Source organism: Halichoeres trimaculatus, unplaced genomic scaffold (genome assembly GCF_033239565.1).
Source record: "Halichoeres trimaculatus isolate MK-OKI-2021-1 unplaced genomic scaffold, fHalTri1.1 fHalTri1_scaffold_13, whole genome shotgun sequence".
NCBI classification, from domain to species: domain Eukaryota; kingdom Metazoa; phylum Chordata; class Actinopteri; order Labriformes; family Labridae; genus Halichoeres; species Halichoeres trimaculatus.
In genome coordinates this window covers 8,773,398-8,795,086 of record NW_027437191.1, presented here as the reverse complement: position 1 = coordinate 8,795,086, position 21,689 = coordinate 8,773,398, and the positions used below count along the sequence as shown (strand labels likewise).

Here is a 21,689-nt window from a genome sequence, read left to right as displayed (position 1 = left end):
GGTCACGCCAGGAGAGGCTGCTGCCCTGTCCTCGGTGAAGGCATGCGACTGGGAGCACGCTGTAGGGCTGCTGAGACATAGGGCTGAGAAGTGAAAGGGATCAACTCCTATTTGTGTGCTCCTTACCAATGAGTTGCATCAGCATTTCTGTGTCTGTTTCCCCAGCGTTTGGAGAGAAACTGTTTCAGCTGGGGATGACGGTCGCGTCTCTGGACATGCTTCTGTTTATGTTAGCGTCATATCTGGTAAACTACCACTTTCAGCGCGCTTTATATTTGTTCTACATCTGTTTCTATCCAACTACAACTCAGTGCTTTGGTAAAATGTCACCTCAGAGATCAATGAATGTCATGTAATCTTCTGTCACCCAACTTCTCCTTTCCTCAACAGTCATTTTGTTCCTGCGTGTCTTCTCTGCCTAAGTGAAAAAGAAGAGCGGCTAATAGGGAACAAGGAAACAAAGGTGTCCTCTCCTCAGCTGGCTGGCGTAGAGACACAGATATCAAAGAGCAGCAGAGCCAACTTAATTTAATTGACTGTTATGTAGAAGCAGGAGAGGGGTTTTTTCTCTCCTTCCATCTCCCTCTCACCTTTTTCTCTCAGTCTCTCACCTAGTGAGCTGAGCGGCACATCTCGCTGCCAAATGAAGGGAGCGCCTGAGCCTCCAAATGGAGCGAGCTCTGTTTGATGACCCTATTTGTATTCTGCTGCTGTGCGGCTTCTGCTGACCTGGGAATGAGAGATACAGGCAGGCTGCAGCTTTATCTGGCCAGCAGGCCACCCCTGGTTTCTGCCTCCATCCTTTCCTCGCCTGCCCAACCACCAAATGCCTCTTGGTGCCTCAAAATCCCCCTCCTGAAATCAGCTGGCCAGGTGTTGCACGGTGAATGCCTCTTGCTAGACAAAAGATTCAAGCTTGGTGTGCTCCTGTCCTGTGGAGTTAGGAGGGGGGGCGAGGAAGTAGAGTTTCTGGAGAAAGTGACTGCCACAGGGGAAGAGTGTGCTCAAGCTCAGCACAGCGACATGCTTTTTACTGCTTCTCCAAACCTCTGTTGGACGGAGCCTGAGAAAAACTGAAACTTATTTGATGCCACTTGAGATTTAAACCTCCTTTATGGGTGCATAACTTATGTAATTGCCATCGGTTTGAATCATTTCTTCATCCAGACTGATTCATTACCATGATTTGTTCACTGTGCCTTACAGTTATACTGCCTGTAATAAAGTATGATATAAATTAGCAGTCTCTTAGAATGGCTGACTTATATAACAATCAAATCAAACAAGAATTCTTGGATCGTTGTAGTGTTTGATGCATGTCAGCCTCATTAATTTAACTCTGCTTCTGCAGAAAACATTAAAAAAGTTTAGGATGTTGGTGTTTTTAGAGTAAATTAAAAAGGTTGTTTCTGCAGCATCTTTGCAAAACTTGAGAAATGAAAAAACTTGGGTGTGTTTATTCATTTCTTTCTTTTAAAAAAAGGGATATGCTGCTTCACCTGTTTTCTAACAAACACAGCAGGTGAGTATACCTTGGCTGAGAAAAATGGAACAGACAGATTTTTCTTGTTTGCATCGCCTCCAGCTAGCAATCTGCATCAGTCTTCTGAGGAGTCTAACTCAGAAAGAGTAAAGGAGAAAGAAAACTTGAAATTCTGAATCACTGATTGAGCCCTTTTCTTAGGTGGTGTCCAGTGGTTAAAATGACTGTAATCCTAATAAATCTCTGAATATTAAGGCTATATAAGCTTAAAAAAAAAGAGGCAGTACCTGTGGGGAAGTGCTCGTTGACCGGCCAGTTGTCCACCTGTAAAGTAGCGTTGCCCCCGTTTCTGGTGAATCGGACTAAATGGTATTTGCCATCGTTTACCGCCGTGGTCATTTCCTTGACGCTGATGTCCACAGTCCCGATGTTAAACGTCACACCTATTTTCCCTTGTTCCTGAAAAATACACAAAGAAGAAAACAGTGTTTGAAAACCGTCAATTGCAGAAAGCGTCAAGTCACCAAATCAGTGCAGGAGAAATGAACCTAAAATTTTGAATACTACTTTCCAGAGGTTCCAGCTATCATTGTGCACTGATTAATTAATTATACAATAAACAAACTGTCCAAAGTTCAGTACAGCTACTTGGATGAATGCCCTCGGCTTGTGCTAATGGTGAACTGCTCAGAGAACCCGAGGACGCTAGCTCGCTACGCTTCATTATACCACTGTAATGTGATGAAAATAGGCTGCCAGTAGAGATGTAATGATGAGTAATACTCCCTGCAGCCTGTCACTGCAAAAAAACTGGCAGGACAGACCTTTTCTTCTGCACTGGTCCTTATAAAACTGGATGAAAACCATATGTTTGTTTAGCTCTTAATGCTAAACCAGCTTTACCAGGGCCATAAATCGTGATCCCACCCCATCATCCCCTGACTCATCTCCCCATCGACCCCACTATTTTTCATGAGCTGCCAGTGTGTTTTATTGCCACTGTTTGCACATTCACAGGGATGTAGGCGTTACAAGCAAAAAGGTTTTGAGAGCGGGGGAAGGGCTTGAGTGAGTGGCGATGAGGAAGGGCTGTGTTTTCTGTGTCATTTGTTTTAATCCCCCACAGGGAATCTCTCAGTGTAATTACCTACTTTAGAAGCCACGAGCAGAGGGACCGTTTCTCATAACAAAACCAAAATTAAGAAGGCATGCACATGGGGGCAGACACATATTGTTAACTGATCATCTGAGACACCGGCCCCGGCTCACTGTAACAATGCAGAGCTTGATAATGTCAAGCAGAATTTAACAGCGCTCGTTCAGCAGGAAAGCATTTCAAGGGTGCCGACGCTCCAATGACACAACACTTAAACCTACAGATCTCTGCTTAATGTTATGGCCTCTTAATACCACAGAGGAGCACTTAATAAGGCCAACCTATTCTTTACACAGTCCCTCATGCATTCATAATAATAAGGCCTATAGTACTCTACTATAACACCACATAGTTATGGAAAGCTCCTGTGAACAGAAATGAATAAAGTGAGACATTTAATAGATGCTCTGAAATCAAGCCATCGAACACATATGTTCCAACATGTATGGTGTAAAGGGAATTGGGTTGGGTCTGAGCTCATTTTACCTGCGCAGAAGCCAGAATCTGGGTGCAAAGATGTTGGATTAAGTGCCTCCATCACTCAAAGGAGTGTTTTTTAGTTGTAACCAGAGTGAACAGCGTTGCTCCGCCATTTACCATTGTACGGTTTTGAAGCTAAAATACCCCTGTCACAGGCACAGCCACTGATAGCCATTGTGCACCCAAAGTCAGCGCAGTACAAACTGTGACGGATTCTGGGAGAACATATTTTACAATCCCCTTAAAAAATACACAAGAATGGCAGCTGTCAATCAACGTTAAACATAACGTGAAGCCTTGTTTTGAACCTCTTATAACTACTTAAAATGAAACTTTTCAGAGAAAAAGAGGACTTGAATACCAGGCAGCCAAATGATATCTTCAAATCACCACAACAATTGAACGTGAGAAACATTTCTACAAGGTGTATTAATTTGTTAAAGTTTAACCACAGCTCATCTGGAATGACTGGAAAGACACATTTTTTGACCTATACCGCAACCAGTCACCAGGGTTTTTTTGCCAACCTCACTTCGAGCCAGCCTTTTGTTTTATACAGTCTATGGTTGTAACCGTAGACTGTATAAAACATGGACGTAGTCTCCCTGATGTGACCCCTCTGTTTCTGAAACAGTAAATGAGGCACATGAGCTATTGCGGCCGTATTGGAAGTGGCAAGGGCTTCGCATACAGCTATAAGGCGCCTGTCAGTCACGTGACCCTGAGCTGTGTCTCTGTTTGGACAAGCTTATGATCTTAATAATTCTCTGACCTGCAGAGTTTGAAAAAAATCATCCCCTCTGCTGATAATAAAATTAGCGACTCAGACAGGACACATTTTTTGGCTGTAAATAGGTTAATTTCTGCTTTGAAAACAGCTTTTTTTGGCTTGGTGTATATGTGACTTCCACTTCTTCCGCAGCCAGCCTCAAGTGGACACTCGAGAAACAGCAGATTTTAGCACTTCCGCATTGTCTCATATTCTTAGACTAGAGGTTGCCGCTTGGTTGTAAAGTGAATCAAACCAATCTGTGTAACTGTGGTTCTTCCTCAAGAAGCCGGATGTGCCTGCAGGCTGGTGGGGTAATATTTACTCAACAAATATGACTTTTCCAATTAGATATGCATGACTCGTGTATCAATGTTGTATCCAGAGCATTGATTCCCCTGAAGAAGCAGAAACAAATGTGATGTTCGAGTTCAAACACTTAATGTAGATTAAAGCCTGCCTTACTCAAGACATGCTGACATGACTGGACATAATCTCACGATAGCTATCATAGTGTGTACTTTCATCTTTATGTATGTATTTCTGCTGGATGATCACATGGCAGTAATCTGTACAGAGCACATAATGAATGCTTTTCATCCTTTGTAAATATAACTGAGCATAATGGTTGAGTGATGCCAGTGAGTCTGTATAAAGGCTGTAAATATCTATTCTCACTCATGTGTAATCATGTGTAAGAGCGTGTCTGTTTATAGATATATTTGAGGAGAGGTGGTGATAATGGAATGTTTGAAGCAGATTTGTGAAAAAAAACAGCAGCAAGGATGTCTTCTGGTGTCCTCTGTTTGGCCCCACTTCAAGAAAAGTGAAATGATCAAATAGCACAGGGAGGAGAAAATAATCGCCCTCTCCAAACCACACTGCAAAAAACTGAAATCTTATCAAAGGATTTTGTCTTATTTTAAGTAGAAATTGTCTGATTATACTCAATATGAGACACATTAAACTGATCAGTCCAGAAAAATGTCTCGTTCAAGTTTTTTTAAAGACAAAAATGAGGTCTGAATTGTTTGCCAATGGAACAAAAAAAAATTCTTCAAAAATTTGCTGAAAGCTAAAATAATGTCTTATTACAAGTAGATTTTCTCTTGTTCCACTGGCAGATTTTTGAACTTGTTCCAAGTAATTCAGACCTCATTTTTGTCTTGAAATAACTTGAAATAAGACATTTTCTGGACTGTTCAGACAAATGTGTCTTATATTAAGTCTAAAAAGACATTTTTTTACTAAAAATAAGACAAAAACACTCGAAAGGTTTCTTTTTTTTTGCAGTGTATCTGTCTCTTTAATAAAGGAAAGTTTGTGCCAATGGAAGAATTGGACCATGCCATAGACTTCACAGTTAAGTTCTGATCTTTGACCAAGTTGCTTTCTTCCTCCTTAAAATTGCAGAGTGCCAGCTTTTCACCCGACCACACCTCATTTGATGACAGCACACCCATGGGAGCTAATGTTTGCACAAGTAAATTTGCTATGATAGGTGAGTTGGGCAGGAAAGTAGGATGAAACCTCTGTTTTCTCATTAAAAGATCATTAAGGAGCAAATGTCAGCTCTGAAATCAAGTTTGCTCCATTGTTTCTGCTTCTTCTTACTCCTTAAGTAGAGCACCCAGAAAACCTGAGTAAGCAGTCAGCTCCCTTAAGAAAGAGATACTGTTTCATTTGCATTTTTAAGCACAAAGGTGGTGATATATTTTTGTCTTGATTTAGGTTAGGTGCATCCACTACAGAGGCAGTCTTCTGCTTGACTTTTCAGAAAGTTTTCAGTTGCTAAAAGTGTAAAGTGAAAAGGCTGTGTGTGCTCAAACTGTGCATGGCGTAGATTCCTCAACAAGTTCTTTTATCCATCACACCAGTCTGAGCACCTATTCAATCCCCTGCAGGTATTTACAGTTAAAGCATCCTTAAAAGAAGTTACGCACAGCATTGAAGCATTCTTGAAACCATAATGCAAGGCTCGACTGAGTGCCTCTCCTTTGTAACAAACTCCAGCGCGGCTAATAATGGAAAAAGAATGTCACTGCAGACATGAGAAAGCCATCTCCTGAAAGCCAAGGTACGGCTCGGAGTGAGAGCCAGACAAGCAGAATATCTGAATGCGCACTTAATGTCTCAGCCAGGGAGGCTGTAAATGGGTTCTTGATTTAACTAGTTGTCATTAAAACTTAGAGCACTGGACAAATGCCTACAACAAAAGTGTGTGTGCACAAATGTACGGCTAGCACGCAAATACACATCACCGGTGCACCCAACAGGCTAAAGTAAGCATGCACATGAATATGCTGATGATTTAATGTGACAAGGTGATGTTCAGTGTGTGTGTTGTACCGTGAAAAATACTACTAAAGCATCCTGGCTCTCCTGACTAATGACAGGACCTTTCCCTGGTACAAAAAAAGAAAACACCCTATGTCTGATGGCCTGAGCGCACACAAAGCACAGTCACACACATCAGCACAGAACATCCACTGTGACCTTCAGAGGCTGTGGCAGCCCCGGCTCTCCTGTGTAGTCGCATCAAAGCCACATCACCGACCCACTAATACCTACAAACAAAGACAGATCGTCACCCCCCTGGCCCTGGTACAAACAAACAACAAAACACAACAATTGTACACCCCTGTAACGGTTGCTGAGAGTGCCTTCAGGCAGTGTGCAGAGAGGGAACTGCATATGTGTGTGTATTTGTGTGTGTGTGTGTGTGTGTGTGTGTGGTAGTTCCTCGCAACGCCACAGCTCCGTCTCTTCTATCTCTGCACTGCTCCTGTTGTCCGACTCCGCCACCCACCTGCCAGCCCCGGCCCCCCCACGCTGCAGCAATGCGTGATTGACAGATCCAATTACGTTTTTTATTGGCCTGTCGCTCGCGAGGCGGGAAGGCACTTCATTGTCTCCTGAGCAAAGGGGAAAAATGGCTATTGTTCTTTAGTGGAAAAGATGATGGCCACAATTCTAGGCGTAAACAAATGATGCGCGAAGAATCACTTCCACAGTTGTGCACACACAAACACACACACACGCAATGTCAAGGAGTGTAACCTTGCACTAAAGAATTTTCGTATCAGTAGCTGTACAGGGGCAAAAAACAGAGTTCGGCAGCCCAACATTCAATCACTCTCACAGCAAACCCTCTGAATATGACATTACAGTATGGAGAGTGGTAATTTACTGGCATGATATGCTGCGCTCCCACACTCTCTTTAATGCCAATCACAAACCCTGGCTGTTCTAGCACTTTTGAAAGAGAGTGAGATTATGTTGGCGTTTTGTTGTGTGTCACATAAGTGTACATTATGTGTGGGCATGTTGTGTTTGCTCCCTCTGTGTAACTAAAGACTGATAAATGTAATTCCAGGGGGCAGTACAACCCCAACCCCCCTCCTCCCCTCCTCAGTTGCGCGCTGGTCTGGACTTGGCATGAGGGGCCCCAGCCGTCCCACGTGACCCGGCACACACTGACATCAGTAATCAGGCCCGCTGCAATCCAATTCAGCGCAGATCAATGCCTCCAACACAAGCAGTGCCGCGGGCAGAGTGGAAAAGAGAGAATCACTCAAAGCGGTGGTGGTGGTGGGCGATTCTGCAGACGGCTCTTAGCAGACAGCTGCCGTACAGGGGATGGGCTGCTGACAATAGACTCCATCCCATGCTGACTGAACGGTCATTCCACAGCGCCACAGGGCCACAGACTGATCATACATCTGAGAGGCAGTTTATGGGGGTGAGATTGGTGGAATTGGCACATTTAGCTCTGCTGGGGAGGCAGAAAAATGGCAAGAGAGGTCTAAGGATGGAAACAGAAAAGTGGTGGCTTAAGTTGTCAGATAGCGGACATTTCCTTTAAAGAACAAATATCAGAGAGTGGTACTGAAGTGGGAGTTTTATCCCTGAAAAAAGAATGCATCGCAATCAAGCTTTGATTGAAATCTTGTAAGTGTACAGGGCCCTTGTTGTAGGATAAGTCTGTGGATCTATATAAAGTCTCAGATGGGAGAAAGAAAGATCTGATATCATGAATGTGAACATGTCCCAAGGTAGGAGTTTGGGTTACATATCCACCCTTTTATCTGACACCAGCGCTCAAGTTAGCTTTTGTGGTCGGGGCCATCAAAACTGGATCATGGGAGCAGAATCAATAGAGTGGAGAGGCTAGGACAACGGGAGGCGCCGTGGATTGATGCACCTGGCCTTCACACTGCCACAGCCATTTATTGTCAGTAATTGACAGAGATAACTCATAGGCGGCGCAGTGATTTGTAGCTGTCTGCTCCTGTGGGCATCAGGCTCTGCAGCCAGAAACTTTACAGGAGGAGTAAGATGTTAGATGTTACTGGAGAAATACAGTTTATCCAAGTCTTTACAAAGCTACACCCTGCTTGGTATTTTGGTCTTGATATTTTGATTTGATATTAGTGAACGTTGAAAGCTCCAGAGTAAGTGAATGAATTGGAGAGATGAAAAGAGATGGCTTACTCTGTCAAACCTTGATAAAATCCTGACAAAACAGAAACCCCCCGATCATCACACTGCTACTTTAATCAGAAAGATGTGACCTCAGAATGAAACTGTTTGGGTGGTTCAGGATTTATACTCAAGGTGAATTAAAAAAACACATCTTTTCGGTTACCTCGTGTAGCATTTAGCCAAGCAGCTTTGTCTTCATTTTTTTTCTGTCAAGGTTTAAAGATGCCTGTACCTCAAAATTTTGCCTGATGTAATTTTCACAGTTAATAAATACATGGGAAGACTAAAAGGATCAAATAAGCACTTAGGAGAATTTAAAGCCTCCTACAGCCTTTTTCTATAGTCGCATTATTTTTAAAAACGTCATGCAGTCAAACTATTATACTGACTGACATGTTCCTTTATTACAGAGAACATTGGCATCATTATGTCCACTTTTCTAACTTAATTTAACTTTAACTTTCCGGTTTCAACAAAGTAAACAAGAAAAAAAGAACCACCCCCCCATGAGTCCCACTGCTAGTAAAAGTAGATTCAGCAAATGCATTTCCAGCTGTTTAAACAATGGTTGCTATGTTATTATATTGACTATATTTGAATCCAAAGAGCACTGCAGTAACCCTTTTTATAGTGAGAGTGTGAAAAAAGTCTTGATTTTGGCCCTTTTCTGAGTGCTGGACATCTCTTTCCTCTTCCATGAGTTAAACCTTGACATCTGTAGGTGCTTTGATGAAAAATCTCACCCTGCTGTCTTAAGTAGTCTAATTAATCCCTCACTGTGAATCTTTGTAAAGGAAAATGTAAAAATGGCAGCATGTTGTCACCTTATCTGACACCTATAAAGCACAGCTGCAGTTATGTCCGTTAAAAGTGCTTTTATTACAAGAATAAATCCTTCTGCTGATGGCTTTGTTCACGTCTGTACATGAAGTACAGGCCTTAAGTACGAAGTTCAGGCAGTCTCAGAAGTCAAAAACACCACACAGAACCTTAAGGATATTATTAATAATACCTTCACCAAGGAGGTTATGTTTTGGATCCAGGAATTTTTTAAAGGATTCTTTATCATTGTGAGATAGGGCCGTTTTCACCATAGGTGTATATAACTCCACATTTTTTATTTTTTTATTTATTTAACCTTTATTTAACCAGGACGTCCCATTGAGATTTAAAAATAATCTCTTTTACAAGAGAGATCTGGCCAAAATTGGCAGCCGTAAAGAGTCACGGTGCATATGAAATGACACAGCACAATCAACGGGTTTAAAACAAATAATCCAATCCATATTGGAAAATAAAATAAATACGACATCCTCGCCCTTAACGACTTCCCTCCTCTCCCCACTGTCTCCCGAATGACCCCACCATCATCTGGGATCCTTTCGACGGCCGTCCCTGTTCACTCCACCCGTCCCAGAAGACGCCGCTCCACACTGCAGTTCACACCCGCGCCGCCTCGGACAGCCTCTCCCCCGTCCATTCCGCTGCCTGTTGCAACCTCCTCCTCACCGTCCTCCGCCCCTCCGTCCAGGCCTGAAAGCCGTCGGTCATCTCCCCAACCGCTTTTTCCTCCTACCACTCTCATAGTGGGCGACTCCATTATCAGACGCGTACGCTTTTTCAACGCCGTCACACACTGTGTCCCCGGAGCCACGGTCCCTGACATCCTCTCCCAGCTCCCAGCTCTGTTGAAGTCTGTCCCATCTTCTGTCCTCACAATTATAGTTCACATTGGAACAAACGACACGGCGCTAAGCCACTCAGAGTTGACAAAGATGGACTTTGAAAGACTTTTTAGCGCTTTAAAAAGCTGCGGCTTGCGCGTCTTCATTAGCGGTCCCACCCCCACACTCGGTCGCGGATCACAGCGCTTCAGCAGACTCCTCAGTCTTCACACCTGGCTCCAATCTACCTGCATTTCCCACCAAATAGCCTTTATTGATAACTTTAATCTTTTCTGGAACCGGCACACACTCTTCAGTTCAGATGGCATCCACCATTCCATACTGGGCACCCGCATTTTCACTGCTAATATGCAACATGCTGTTCACTCGATTGCACCTGCGTGACTGTTTACGTTCCCCCCACACGCCCCTCCCCCGCCCCCTTCTTCTACTCCGCTATCACCACCACCAAGCACTGCTCTTCGCGAGAGCTCCCCCCTCCGGCCTCCTATGTCATTACAACTAATGTCATTATTTTCTCATCCCATTCCCGTCATCTCAGAGGAAAACATTATAAGACCTTTCCAGCAAGGAAAACGAGCTAAACGTGGAGTCGACTTTAGTGTACTCCGGCCTCTGCAGTCCACACACCCACCAAACCTCAAAATAGAACTGTTTAACACCCAATCTCTCACAAATAAATCCTGTCTTATACATGACCACATCTTAGAAAAAAAACATTGATGTAATGTGTCTGACTGAAACCTGGCATCAGCCAGAAACCTACTCTGTTTTAAATGAAGCCTGTCCTCCTGGTTACAGCTACCTAGAAAGAGCCCGCAGCACTGGTCGTGGCGGCGGCCTAGCTGTAATACACTGCAGTAACCTGAAATTGACCCCCCTGTCTCTGCCTGAATTATCTACCTTCGAATGCCTTGCCTTCAAATGCAACCCCCCTTTTCCTGTGACTGCTCTTCTAATTTACCGGCCACCCAAACCCAACCCAGCATTTTTCTCTGAAATAAATGAGCTTCTCACCTCTCTCTGTGCCACATGTGCAAATATCATTATACTTGGAGATCTGAATATTCATGTGGACACCCCCTCCTGTCACCTTGCAGCTGAATTCCTTCAATTACTGGACTGTCTTCATCTCAAACAACATGTTGATGTTCCCACACACAACAGAGGTCACACGCTTGACCTTATAATCACCAACTTTGCCCCCATCATAAATCTGTTGGCATATGATATAGGAGTGTCAGATCACAGAATAATCTCACTGGAGTTGAAATTGTCCCAACACACCAAGCCAAAACGCCAAATTCACTTCAGAAACATAAAAAACATCAACCCAGACACCATGACTTCTGACCTCCTGCAAATCCCCCCTGTAAATTTCACATCCACTACTGACGCAGTTGACTTCTACAATAACACCCTGAGCAGAATCCTGGACCTCCATGCCCCCATCAAATCACGAACAGTCACCTTCTCACGCTCTGCCCCCTGGTTCACTTCAGAGCTTCGGACCATGAAAGCAGCCGGGCGTGCACTGGAGCGGCGAGCTGCACATTCTGGACTCACTGTTCATAGACAAGCCTATCGACAACACCAAAAAGCCTATTCAAAGTCACTGAAACTAGCACGGTCACAATTCTACTCCAATATCATCAGTAAAAATCCTGGTAACTCAAAGCAGCTTTTCTCCACCATAAACCATCTCCTCAAGCCACATACTCTCCCAAACATCAACACCACAAAAGAGCAGTGCAACAGTTTCATTTCTTTCTTCAGAACGAAAACTGATACCATCCGCTCCCTTCTCTCCAGCTCCCCTCCTATAATTTCTCCTACTGCTGACCCACAGATTAGAACTCTCCAGCCACTTTCCTCCTTTACAGATACCTCTGAACAAGAGGTTGAGGACATCATCCGCAGGATGAGACCTTCCACTTGTGCCTTGGACCCTCTTCCGACAGTACTGGTCAAATCAAATATCCATGCTCTCAGCCCCTTGATCACCCAAGTCATCAACCACTCACTCCAGGCTGGTCATGTTCCATCTGCTCTTAAAACTGCTGTGATCAGACCCCTTTTAAAAAAACCCACATTAGACCCAGAAATCCTCTCAAACTACAGGCCCATCTCCAACCTCCCGTTCCTGTCCAAAGTACTGGAAAAAGTAGTTGCTGCCCATCTCCAGGACCATCTAAACTCAAACTCCATCTTTGAAAAATTCCAGTCCGGTTTCCGTTCTTCCCACAGCACTGAAACAGCTCTGGTCAGAGTCACAAATGACCTACTGATGGCAGCAGATGCCGGCACACCATCACTCCTCATCCTCCTGGATCTCTCCGCCGCTTTTGACACGGTCGACCACAACATCCTCCTTCAGCGCCTCCACCACACCGTAGGACTCTCTGACTCTGCCCTGAGCTGGTTCAAATCTTACCTGTCTGGAAGAAAAGAGTATGTTTCTCTGGGGGATGCAAAATCTGAGACACACACCGTCACCTGTGGTGTCCCTCAAGGGTCAATTCTTGGCCCCACCCTTTTCATCCTATACACCCTTCCACTTGGAAGTATCATCAGCCGCCATGGAGTATCATTCCACTGCTATGCTGATGATACACAGCTCTACATTAAGACAGACCCTTTTTCATCTGCAGCCCCACTATCATCATCATCATCTTCATCATCATCATTGGCTCTGAGCACCTGCCTTGAGGAGATAAAGGCGTGGATGTCAAACAACTTCCTGCAGTTAAACAGCTCCAAAACTGAAGCCATTTTAGTTGGCACACCGCACCAGGTCCAGTCATCCAGCATTACCCACATTAACTTCTCTGGTCAGCACATTCCTCTTTCATCAACAGTCACCAACCTGGGTGTAAGGTTCGACAGCCACCTTACCTTCCACACTCATATAAAACACATCCATAAGACCTCCTTTCACTTCCTCAGAAACATTGCAAAACTCCGTCCTCTACTCAGTCTTTCAGATGCGGAAAAACTGGTCCACGCCTTTGTCTCCTCAAGGCTTGACTACTGCAACGCACTCCTCATCGGGACTCCTAGCAAGGGCCTACAAAAACTCCAATACATCCAAAACAGCGCCGCTAGGATCCTGATGAGGGTGCGGAAGTACGACCATATAACACCCATCCTTCACTCTCTCCACTGGCTTCCGGTCTCATTTAGGATTCAATACAAACTCTCCCTCCTAACCCACCACTGCATCCATGGAAACGCCCCCCCATACCTAAAAGAACTTCTCAAACCACAAACTTCATCACGCCTCCGCTCTGGTAACAACTACCTCCTTCTGCCCCCCAGGACTAAACTGTGTACAATGGGTGATCGGGCATTTAGCTCAGCCGCTCCTCGCTTGTGGAATGCCCTCCCTGAACACCTGAGGGCTCCACAAACAACAGACTCTTTTAAGAAGGGCCTAAAAACCTTTCTTTTTAAAAAAGCTTTCACTGAAGGCATTTAACCTCTTTGTAATCTTGTTGTTTTTAACCTTGTTTTATTGTCGCACTTTGAGATCGCTTTGATGAAAAGTGCTCTACAAATAAAATTTATTATTATTATTATTATTATATTTGGCTTTAAAGAAAAACAACCACATGCCTCTGTCATCACGTTCTTAATGATGCTTAATTCACCAAGATAAATCATTTCATCCAATTTTAGCTCTTTTTGAAGATTGTTCCACAACCAAGGTGCATTAAAAGAAAAAGCACTTTTCTGTAAAAATGATAAATGGATGAATGGTTGGATTGCTTTGCAAAACAATACAAGAAAAGGTTACAATAATTTCTGACAGATGTAAAAGTACGATCCAGATCCTGGAAATATTCTGGATACTAAGAAATATGAAAAAAAAGAAAAGTAGGACTAAAGTGTTGGTGACAATCAGAATATGCTTGGTGCTTTTCTAGGTGTTATTATCATTGTTATTAGGACAGGACAGCTGAAAAGAGACAGGAAATGTGGGGGGTCAGGAGCAACCCCTGTGGCATGTACCTAAACAACTTGGTCAATGACATCCACAGCTTTAAATTCTGTACCATATATTTGTAATCCATTGGGTTAATCTTTATCTTCGCCTGATTCAGTCTGTGCAAAATATGTGCTGTGTCCCAAATCATGTACTTTCGTCAGTACGTTACACCACGTGCACTATGTACACTCTGCACTTACAGGAACAGGGTGGCATTTTCCCAAATTAAAAAAACTGCTGCTTCATGCTTACTGGAAACTACAATTGCATTTCACAGGTGTTGCTGCTTTTCATTAATTGCATCCATCAACTTTCATTTGATGCATCCCCACCCCTTCCTTTAAGTAGCCAATATGGCGCCCACTGAGTGTGATAAGTGTCCAGTGTTCCATGCTCAACTTTCTGACTGTTTTGAATGCGCCAGCTGATAAATCAAAGTGCACTGCGTTTTCCCTTACTGTCAGCATAAATGCACTTATCAGCTCAAAACAGGAAGTGTAAGTTCAGAAGTGCATGATTTGGGACACAGCAAAAGTTTAGGGTGCAGATTTATCTAGACATTAATAAACACATCACTTCTGCTGAGCTCATTTCAAATACTGTGAGTTTGGTGTCAGTTCTAGCGCCCCCTTGTGGAGAAACTTTGCAGATTTTTTTCCTCTAGTTATCCTAACAGTGCTTTTTTTTTTAAAGAGTGAAAAATCTTTTGCTTTTTTAATTAGTCATTTCTCTGTGAATATTTTGTTATGAATACATGTAAAGCAGCCTTTTTAACAGCATGCTGTTAATCACTCTGTCTGACACCTACCCTGCAGTTTCAGGCATTAAAATAACTCTACCTGAAAAGTCGGTGTGTGTCTGATGGTGTTTTTTGCTTTTGTACATGACGTAGAGTCACAAGTGCTAATTTCACTGTGTTTCACAACCAGGTGAAAAACATCTCACAGCAGCTTTAAGTTCTTCCTTTTTAACCACAGGAAACACTCTCTGGACAGCCTGTTTAACTTTGAAACATTAAAAAAGTGCGTTGAGAACTTGAACAGTGATACATCTTACAGGAGGGGATAAGTCAAAGAAAACAATGTCCATTGTACTCGGGATGATCAAGAGAACACACGAGCAGGAGGTTTCATGGGGGCTATTTCTCTGATGGAGGACCCTCACTCTGACGGCCTGGCACAGAGAGCTCTGTGGATTACACAGAGTGCCGAGGCCAATGATTCCTACAAGAGCAGCTGCAAAGTTCAAATGCTTTATTTTTTATCTGGAAACCTGGGGTAACAACACCTCAACGATCTGCTTGACCAAATATCACACATAGTCTAAGTAAATAAATGTTCTCTTGGACCCTTGATGGGACATTACTCTGCTGGTCTTTTTTAGGGAGGTACCCAAAGTCCTGCAAACAGCAGGACAAATACATATTTTAATGTCTTGTTCGAAGCATAATTGGATATGGATGTAGCTACACATTGCAGTGATGCATATTAAGTGCTTCGGACAGACAAGGAGCACAAAAGGCACTAATTTTGGCAGCATACGCTCCACAGCGGGAATGAATAAAACACATAAAACACTGAAGACATGGTTTTACTTTCTGGTATGAGGAGCAGAAACTGCAGAGTTCAGGGTTCCCAGTTTAGTGCAGGAACAGTCTTAATGCACTATTCAAATAAACATTCCTCTGAAAACTGTGAAATTTCATCAATCTTTAAACGACTCAACGGTTCATTCAGACATTCATAATCGGGTGCAGAGCTGTTGTGGGAAGATACGAGGCGCAGGGGCCTGGTGCCTCTGAAATATTGATCACACCTAAAAGAACCCAGAGGTCTAACACAGGCTATATTTCACACCTGAGAGCGCCAGGAACAGCTTCATCGGATGGACAGGCACAAAATGGCTGCCACCTTACTTTACTTGTGCTTAGGCAGCTTCTACTGTCTGTAATTGCGAGGATAATACCAGCAAGTCCATTAGCCAGTTGGTTAATGCCCAGGAGTGCCAGCTAGAGTTAGCCCGGACTGGAGAAGAGGAGTCAGTGCATTTTTAATACAGATACAAGAAGCAGCAGCAGCAGCGTTGCAGGGGAAGGTAATGGCTTTGACTCCTGCGCTCGGGCTCAATGTCAAACTCTGAGGCTCGCTCTTTGATCCTCTGCCGCAGAATATGAATCGCACAGGGTCAGCCTTATCAATTATTTACACCCTCTCTTTCTCTGTTTCCTGTTTGTCCGCTCTTGTGGCTGTAACTTGCCCTGACACTAATGGCCGATGGCTTGGTGAAAACATTTATCAACGTTACAGCAGAGTCCTCTCCAGCTCTACACTATCACTTTCAGCCTTTTGGAACTTGGAGTACTGACACTGCACTGATCCTAATCATCACTACTATACTTTACCCAACGTGTCCTGGATGCATTGTCTCAGCAAACTCACTGCCCCTGAAAGAACCTTTTGTTACGACATGCTGTTCTAACAATAAATCTGAACTTCACTGAAAAAGATTACAGACTAGTGTTTCGTATAATATTTTTCCTACAACACATTCCAGGGCATTTTTTACAAGTTTCCTCTTATGCAAGCTAAGCATTTCAAAGAGGCTCTTACTGGATGACTGTGCAACATTTTATCAAGAAGGTTGATCTGAACTTTTTAAACTCACAAAACTACTCCTGAAACACTCCTCCATTTCTTGTACATTATTCTTAAAGCTCTTGTGAGGAACTTCAAGTTTCTGTTGAGTCTGGTGCCCCCTGTGGGCAAAGCCTAAACATAAAGACATCATAAATCTTTGATGAATTTGTTTCGAATGTGTTTAAGTTTTGCTTCGAGAAACAAAAATCACACTCTGTCACCTTTAACCGTCGTATATGAGGAGCTTCTTTCCCATTTCTTTTTTGATTATTAATGATTATTAATATTGTCACTCATTGCACTGCCTCAAGTTTGAAACACAAATCTTTTTGTACACACCTGTATTGCACAAAACTACATCAAAAGGCACTATAAGGATTTTTCATGTTGTGTTGATTCTGAAGAACCCACTGGATTAAGCAGGATTGTGCTGGATTGTAGCAGTTTTTCTAGAAAGACATCATCTCCCATAAGCACTGTCACTCACTGTAGTGAAGATGTGACTCTTGCCAAAGCATGCATTCATAAACAAATTCATGGATATAGTTCTTCTTTTCCATACATTTGTGCTTTTCTTTTTTCTTTTTAACTGTAGAGTATTTCCTAAACTCTAATTTCCTATTGTTAGTAAGCACCAGGTGAGAAGATGTTGCAGGCTGGATGCACCAGTTACAGCCAGAGTGTCAAGATTTGTGCTCCAATGTACACAAGCACTAATCTTGACACTCTTTTTTCCCCAAAAAGCAGTGAAGCAATCTAAGGATGGGCACTGATAAAGTGCTGTAATAGGTACCAACTGATTTTTGTCTGTCATAGCAGTTCATGTAAAATCAAACAGTACCAAGGTTCAGTCCCTAAACACATCTTTGTGACTGTGAGGGAGCGGAAGAGTGGTGATTTTCCATGCATGACTTGAACACAGCATTGCAAGTTTATAAATTAAGAAAAAACATGTTTTAAATTAAAAAAAAACCTTGAAATTTTATTATTAAATAAATGAATTTTTACTACCACAGCAACACAAAAAAAGTACTGAAAATCGGTACCGTTGAGTACTGATACCAATTGCCACTTACCGGGATCTAGGGATGGATACCTTTCGCATTTGAAACGATATAGTACCTGGCAATCGGTACAGGTACTCAAGGGTACACATTTTCTGTACCTATTTGTGTTAATGTGGTAAAAAATATTAATTTGTGTAATAATAAAAGATATATTTTTTCAGTTTAACATATGTATTTTTCAACGTATAACCGAGTAAGGCTGTGTTCATGTCTAGCATGGAAAATCACCTTCTCTTCCACTCCTTCACAGTCACAAAGATGCATTCAGGTACCTAAACATGGTACCTTTTGATTTTACGTGAAACTGTACCCGGTACTTTTGACAGAATTTGGTCGGTACCTGCAAAAGTACCTAAATCGGTACCCACCCCTACAGGCATTGGTACAGTCTCATTGCAAATGTGAAAGGTACCCATCCTTAAGGAAATCACAGGTGGGTATAAACATTAGATCCTGTTCATAGTTGTTTGATTTTTTTTTAATAAACAAAACCCTGGTTGTGAAGTTTCCTCATCTTTTATAAAACTTTAATATAGAACACACCTTTTTTTTCCTTTGCAAGTAGAAATAGTATTTAAAAAGAAAAATATCTGAAAAAAAAAAAAATCATGCCCAACAGATATGTTTAATTCAAGATACTAAAAGGCAAAATTTGTGCCCAAATTACTTATAAAGAGTGAACAAACTTGCCAAAAGGGGGAAAAGAATAAAATAGATTAAAACTAAAGCAATAAGATTTCTTTTTTCAACTCTCAAAAAGCAACCCATGTTCAGAAGTTAAATTTGAAATATTTACTCATATCATAATAAAAAAAACCCAGCCCCCTGTATTCATTTCATATATTGTAGGTTTGAAATCAAATGTCCCGTCGAATATAAAGCTAGGAGCAAAACCTCTCCTCTATGTTCCATATAATTATGGGCTTTTACAATAAGCACATGTGGACATTGCTTTCTTCAAACCTGTTATTATGAATAATCAATAAAAACAAAGCTCCATTTCTAGGAATCAGGTCCTTTGAAAGGTGGTGAATGATGCTCTTACTCTGCTAATGGTCAGAGTACCACACAGCTGAAGTAATTATAACGCACACTTCATAATTACAAGCTTGCTAAACCACAGAAGCAAGGTAAAAGTTTAAACAGGCATGAATTTTCATCTGTCTGACCTGCTGTTACAGTACTCCATTTGCACCATTACAATGCAGGGTGCAGCCGCCTGCAGCGACGCGTAATCAGGCCCTGCACAAGCAAAAACACACCCTCTCTTCATTGTAGTGAATGTGCAAATACTCAGCTTGGACCAATGTTCTGCAACAGCTGCTAAGAAGGAGCCAAGCATAAATCTTGAGCTTGATTGCATTAAGCTCTGCACGGGCGTCCATAAAAGAGAAAGCTGGGTTTGTGTGACCTTACGCAGCTCCGTGTTGGGCCACACGGTCCCCGAGTGCCGGGGGGCTCATTTAGAAAAAAAAAGAGCCAATGAATGGGATTTGTGCTAGATGGAATAATATGCTGTGAAAGTCCATTAGGGACCAGGCTAATGAAATTGAAACAGCTTGGTGATCAAATTAGAATCTGTTCGGCAGATATTTAATTTAATGTGCCGCTGAATTCAAGCACTTTCTATTTGGTGGCTCCAGAATGAAACCAGTGCACAATAAATCAGGCAGAGCCATGATTCATCCTACATTCTCTCTTCTGCTCATTTTTTTTCTCAAATGAACAACTTTCTATTGTCTGGATTTACAAAGAAATACACCAGCTATTTCCACAAAGAAACACATTAAAAAAGGAAAAAAAAATGGAAAGACATTTAAACATAAAGTAACTGTGAACAACTCAAAGACTTATCTGTGACCTTTCGGAGAGTTTCCTGCTGAGAATACCTTCAGTCACAATTGCATGCATCAGTGCAGCTGCTCGGTGCAGAGTCACCAGGTGAAAATATTTGAATAGGCACACAAAAGAGTCCAGGTTGTTTGAAGAGCTGCCCTCTGTATTTTGCACGCTTTCCTTAGCATGTCTGGGATTGTATGCAAAGTAAAACCACACAGGGAGAAAGAGAAGCAGGGGTAAAAACCCTCAGCAGCTTGATGTTTGAGTTGGAAAGCTGCGTCCTCTCAATCATCAAATCGGATGATTATCATTGGAGCAAGAGGGGTGTGCCATGGAGACTCAGCGAGCTGGACAGAGCTGCTCTTGTCTTCTGTGTGGCCGCCATAAGTAAGTCTTTAAGTGCTGAGCAAAGCTTGGACTGCAGTTCATTGAGTGAGAAAAAAAGGCTGAGACAGAGAGACAGAGAGGAGAGACACAGCTTCCTATCCATCTGTTTATGTACACATACTATTCTGGGCACGCACTTTTAGGCACAAACAGACGGGCTACTGAATGTAAACACACAAACGTGCACAACACACACACTCAGAAGGCTGTTTTTTCTTTTTTTTTCTCACATCCCCTTGTTTGCCCAATGTTGTCACTGCACGCCGCATTAAAATTAGACGTGCTAACACCCACTCATGCAGGAACAGGTGTTAAAATGCTAATGCTAATGGCTGGCGTCTACAGCAGACAGCATTCTGATCCCTCGCCGGCTATGTCAGGTTGAGATAGCAGAGGGCAAAGTGAAGTTAAAAGAGGGGAGGGACGTGTGTTTTCAAATCACTGGAGATGATGGAGCAGAAAAAAAGGGCCTCCTCTGTTCCCCACCAACAGGAGGCGGAGGGGGCTGCCAGCGCTGGCACTAAAGCTAGTTGGATCACCCCGAAACACGCTGGCAGCAGAGGGGTGGGTGGTCTGTTGCCAAGGGTAACCTGCCTGGGATCAAGACGTGCCCTCCACCTTGCCTGCTGAGGTGTCAGAGATGAAGGCAGAGGGGGGGAGGAATGAAAGAAAGAGAAAGGACTCAGAGGATAAAAGTAAAAAAAAAAAGAAGATTTGAGCAGAGAGGCTATGAGGTGAGGTGGAGAAAAATGATTAACTGAGAATGGAGTGCATTAGGCACCCCAGTCCCATCCACTCTCTCAGTTTTTTTCCTCTTCTTTCCATTTCTCTCTGTCTTTGATAGCCCACTGAAGAGGAGATTCATTTTATTTTGATTTGAGATTCATTTAGTTTCAAATCCTCAAAGTCTCTCTGAGATAATATCAATTCGTGGGTTGCTCCCTCCCACTAAGCACCGAAGATACAGATTGCTGCTGTTTAAATTCGCGCAATTTACAGAGTAATTGCTTCAACTTGGAGAGATTATGATTGGGTAAGAAGATAAAGTTGCTGTAAACACAGTTATAATGGGGATGTATCAGTGGGGCTTGTGAAATATTGTGCAAAACAAAACAGTAAGAGGAAAATAACAACATTCCCTCAGTTGTGTTTCAGGTACATTTACCATCCTTGGACATTTTGTTTGTTTGTTTCTTAGCACTTTCTTTTTAAATAAAAGTATGTGTTGATTACTCTGTGTTCTCAAAGTAAAAAAAAAAACACAAGTCCTCCTTACTTGTGTGAGAATCAGTGTTTTTTTGTTATGTTAAAAAACTTTATGGAGTATTAGTTTTTCCTTCAAAGACACATTTTCTTCTCCATCCTTCAGAAGGCCTCGACTAAACATCTACTCAAAGCAAGTCCAATTACTCAATGTTTCAAAGTAATGGAAAGCTAAGAATGAAGTCTACAACCATGAATATTAATTTGTCTAACAGCAAACAGGTGTTTCTCTCCTCCTTGACTTAAAATTCATACCGCAATCCCTGGGAAAAATTTTGATCCCTCTTTCACACCTGTGGCTCATTTGCTCTGCGTCTTGAGACACCATCTAACATTAGCCAGTTAAATTGTAGAAAAAAAAGAGTAGCAGGTTGATATGAAGCATAAGGGAAGTCAGTCTTTAGGCTGGTACACAAACCTGTGTGTGGTTTTCAGCAGAACTTTAGCTTCT

General features: G+C 42.5%; 1 protein-coding gene across 14 annotated transcripts in view; it reads right to left on the bottom strand.

Moving 5' to 3' along the window:
• Positions 1 to 21,689, bottom strand: part of nrxn3b (neurexin 3b) — a 436,915-nt gene that overhangs the window by 62,468 nt on the left and 352,758 nt on the right. For all 14 annotated transcript variants that reach the window (XR_012599431.1, XR_012599430.1, XM_074684952.1 and 11 more), the window contains one exon: positions 1,771 to 1,942. Coding sequence is in view for 12 of the 14 variants with exons in the window: in XM_074684952.1 (XP_074541053.1) it covers positions 1,771 to 1,942 (172 nt within the window). In the remaining 2 variants the exon portion in view is untranslated. The remainder of the gene's footprint in view (positions 1 to 1,770; positions 1,943 to 21,689) is intronic.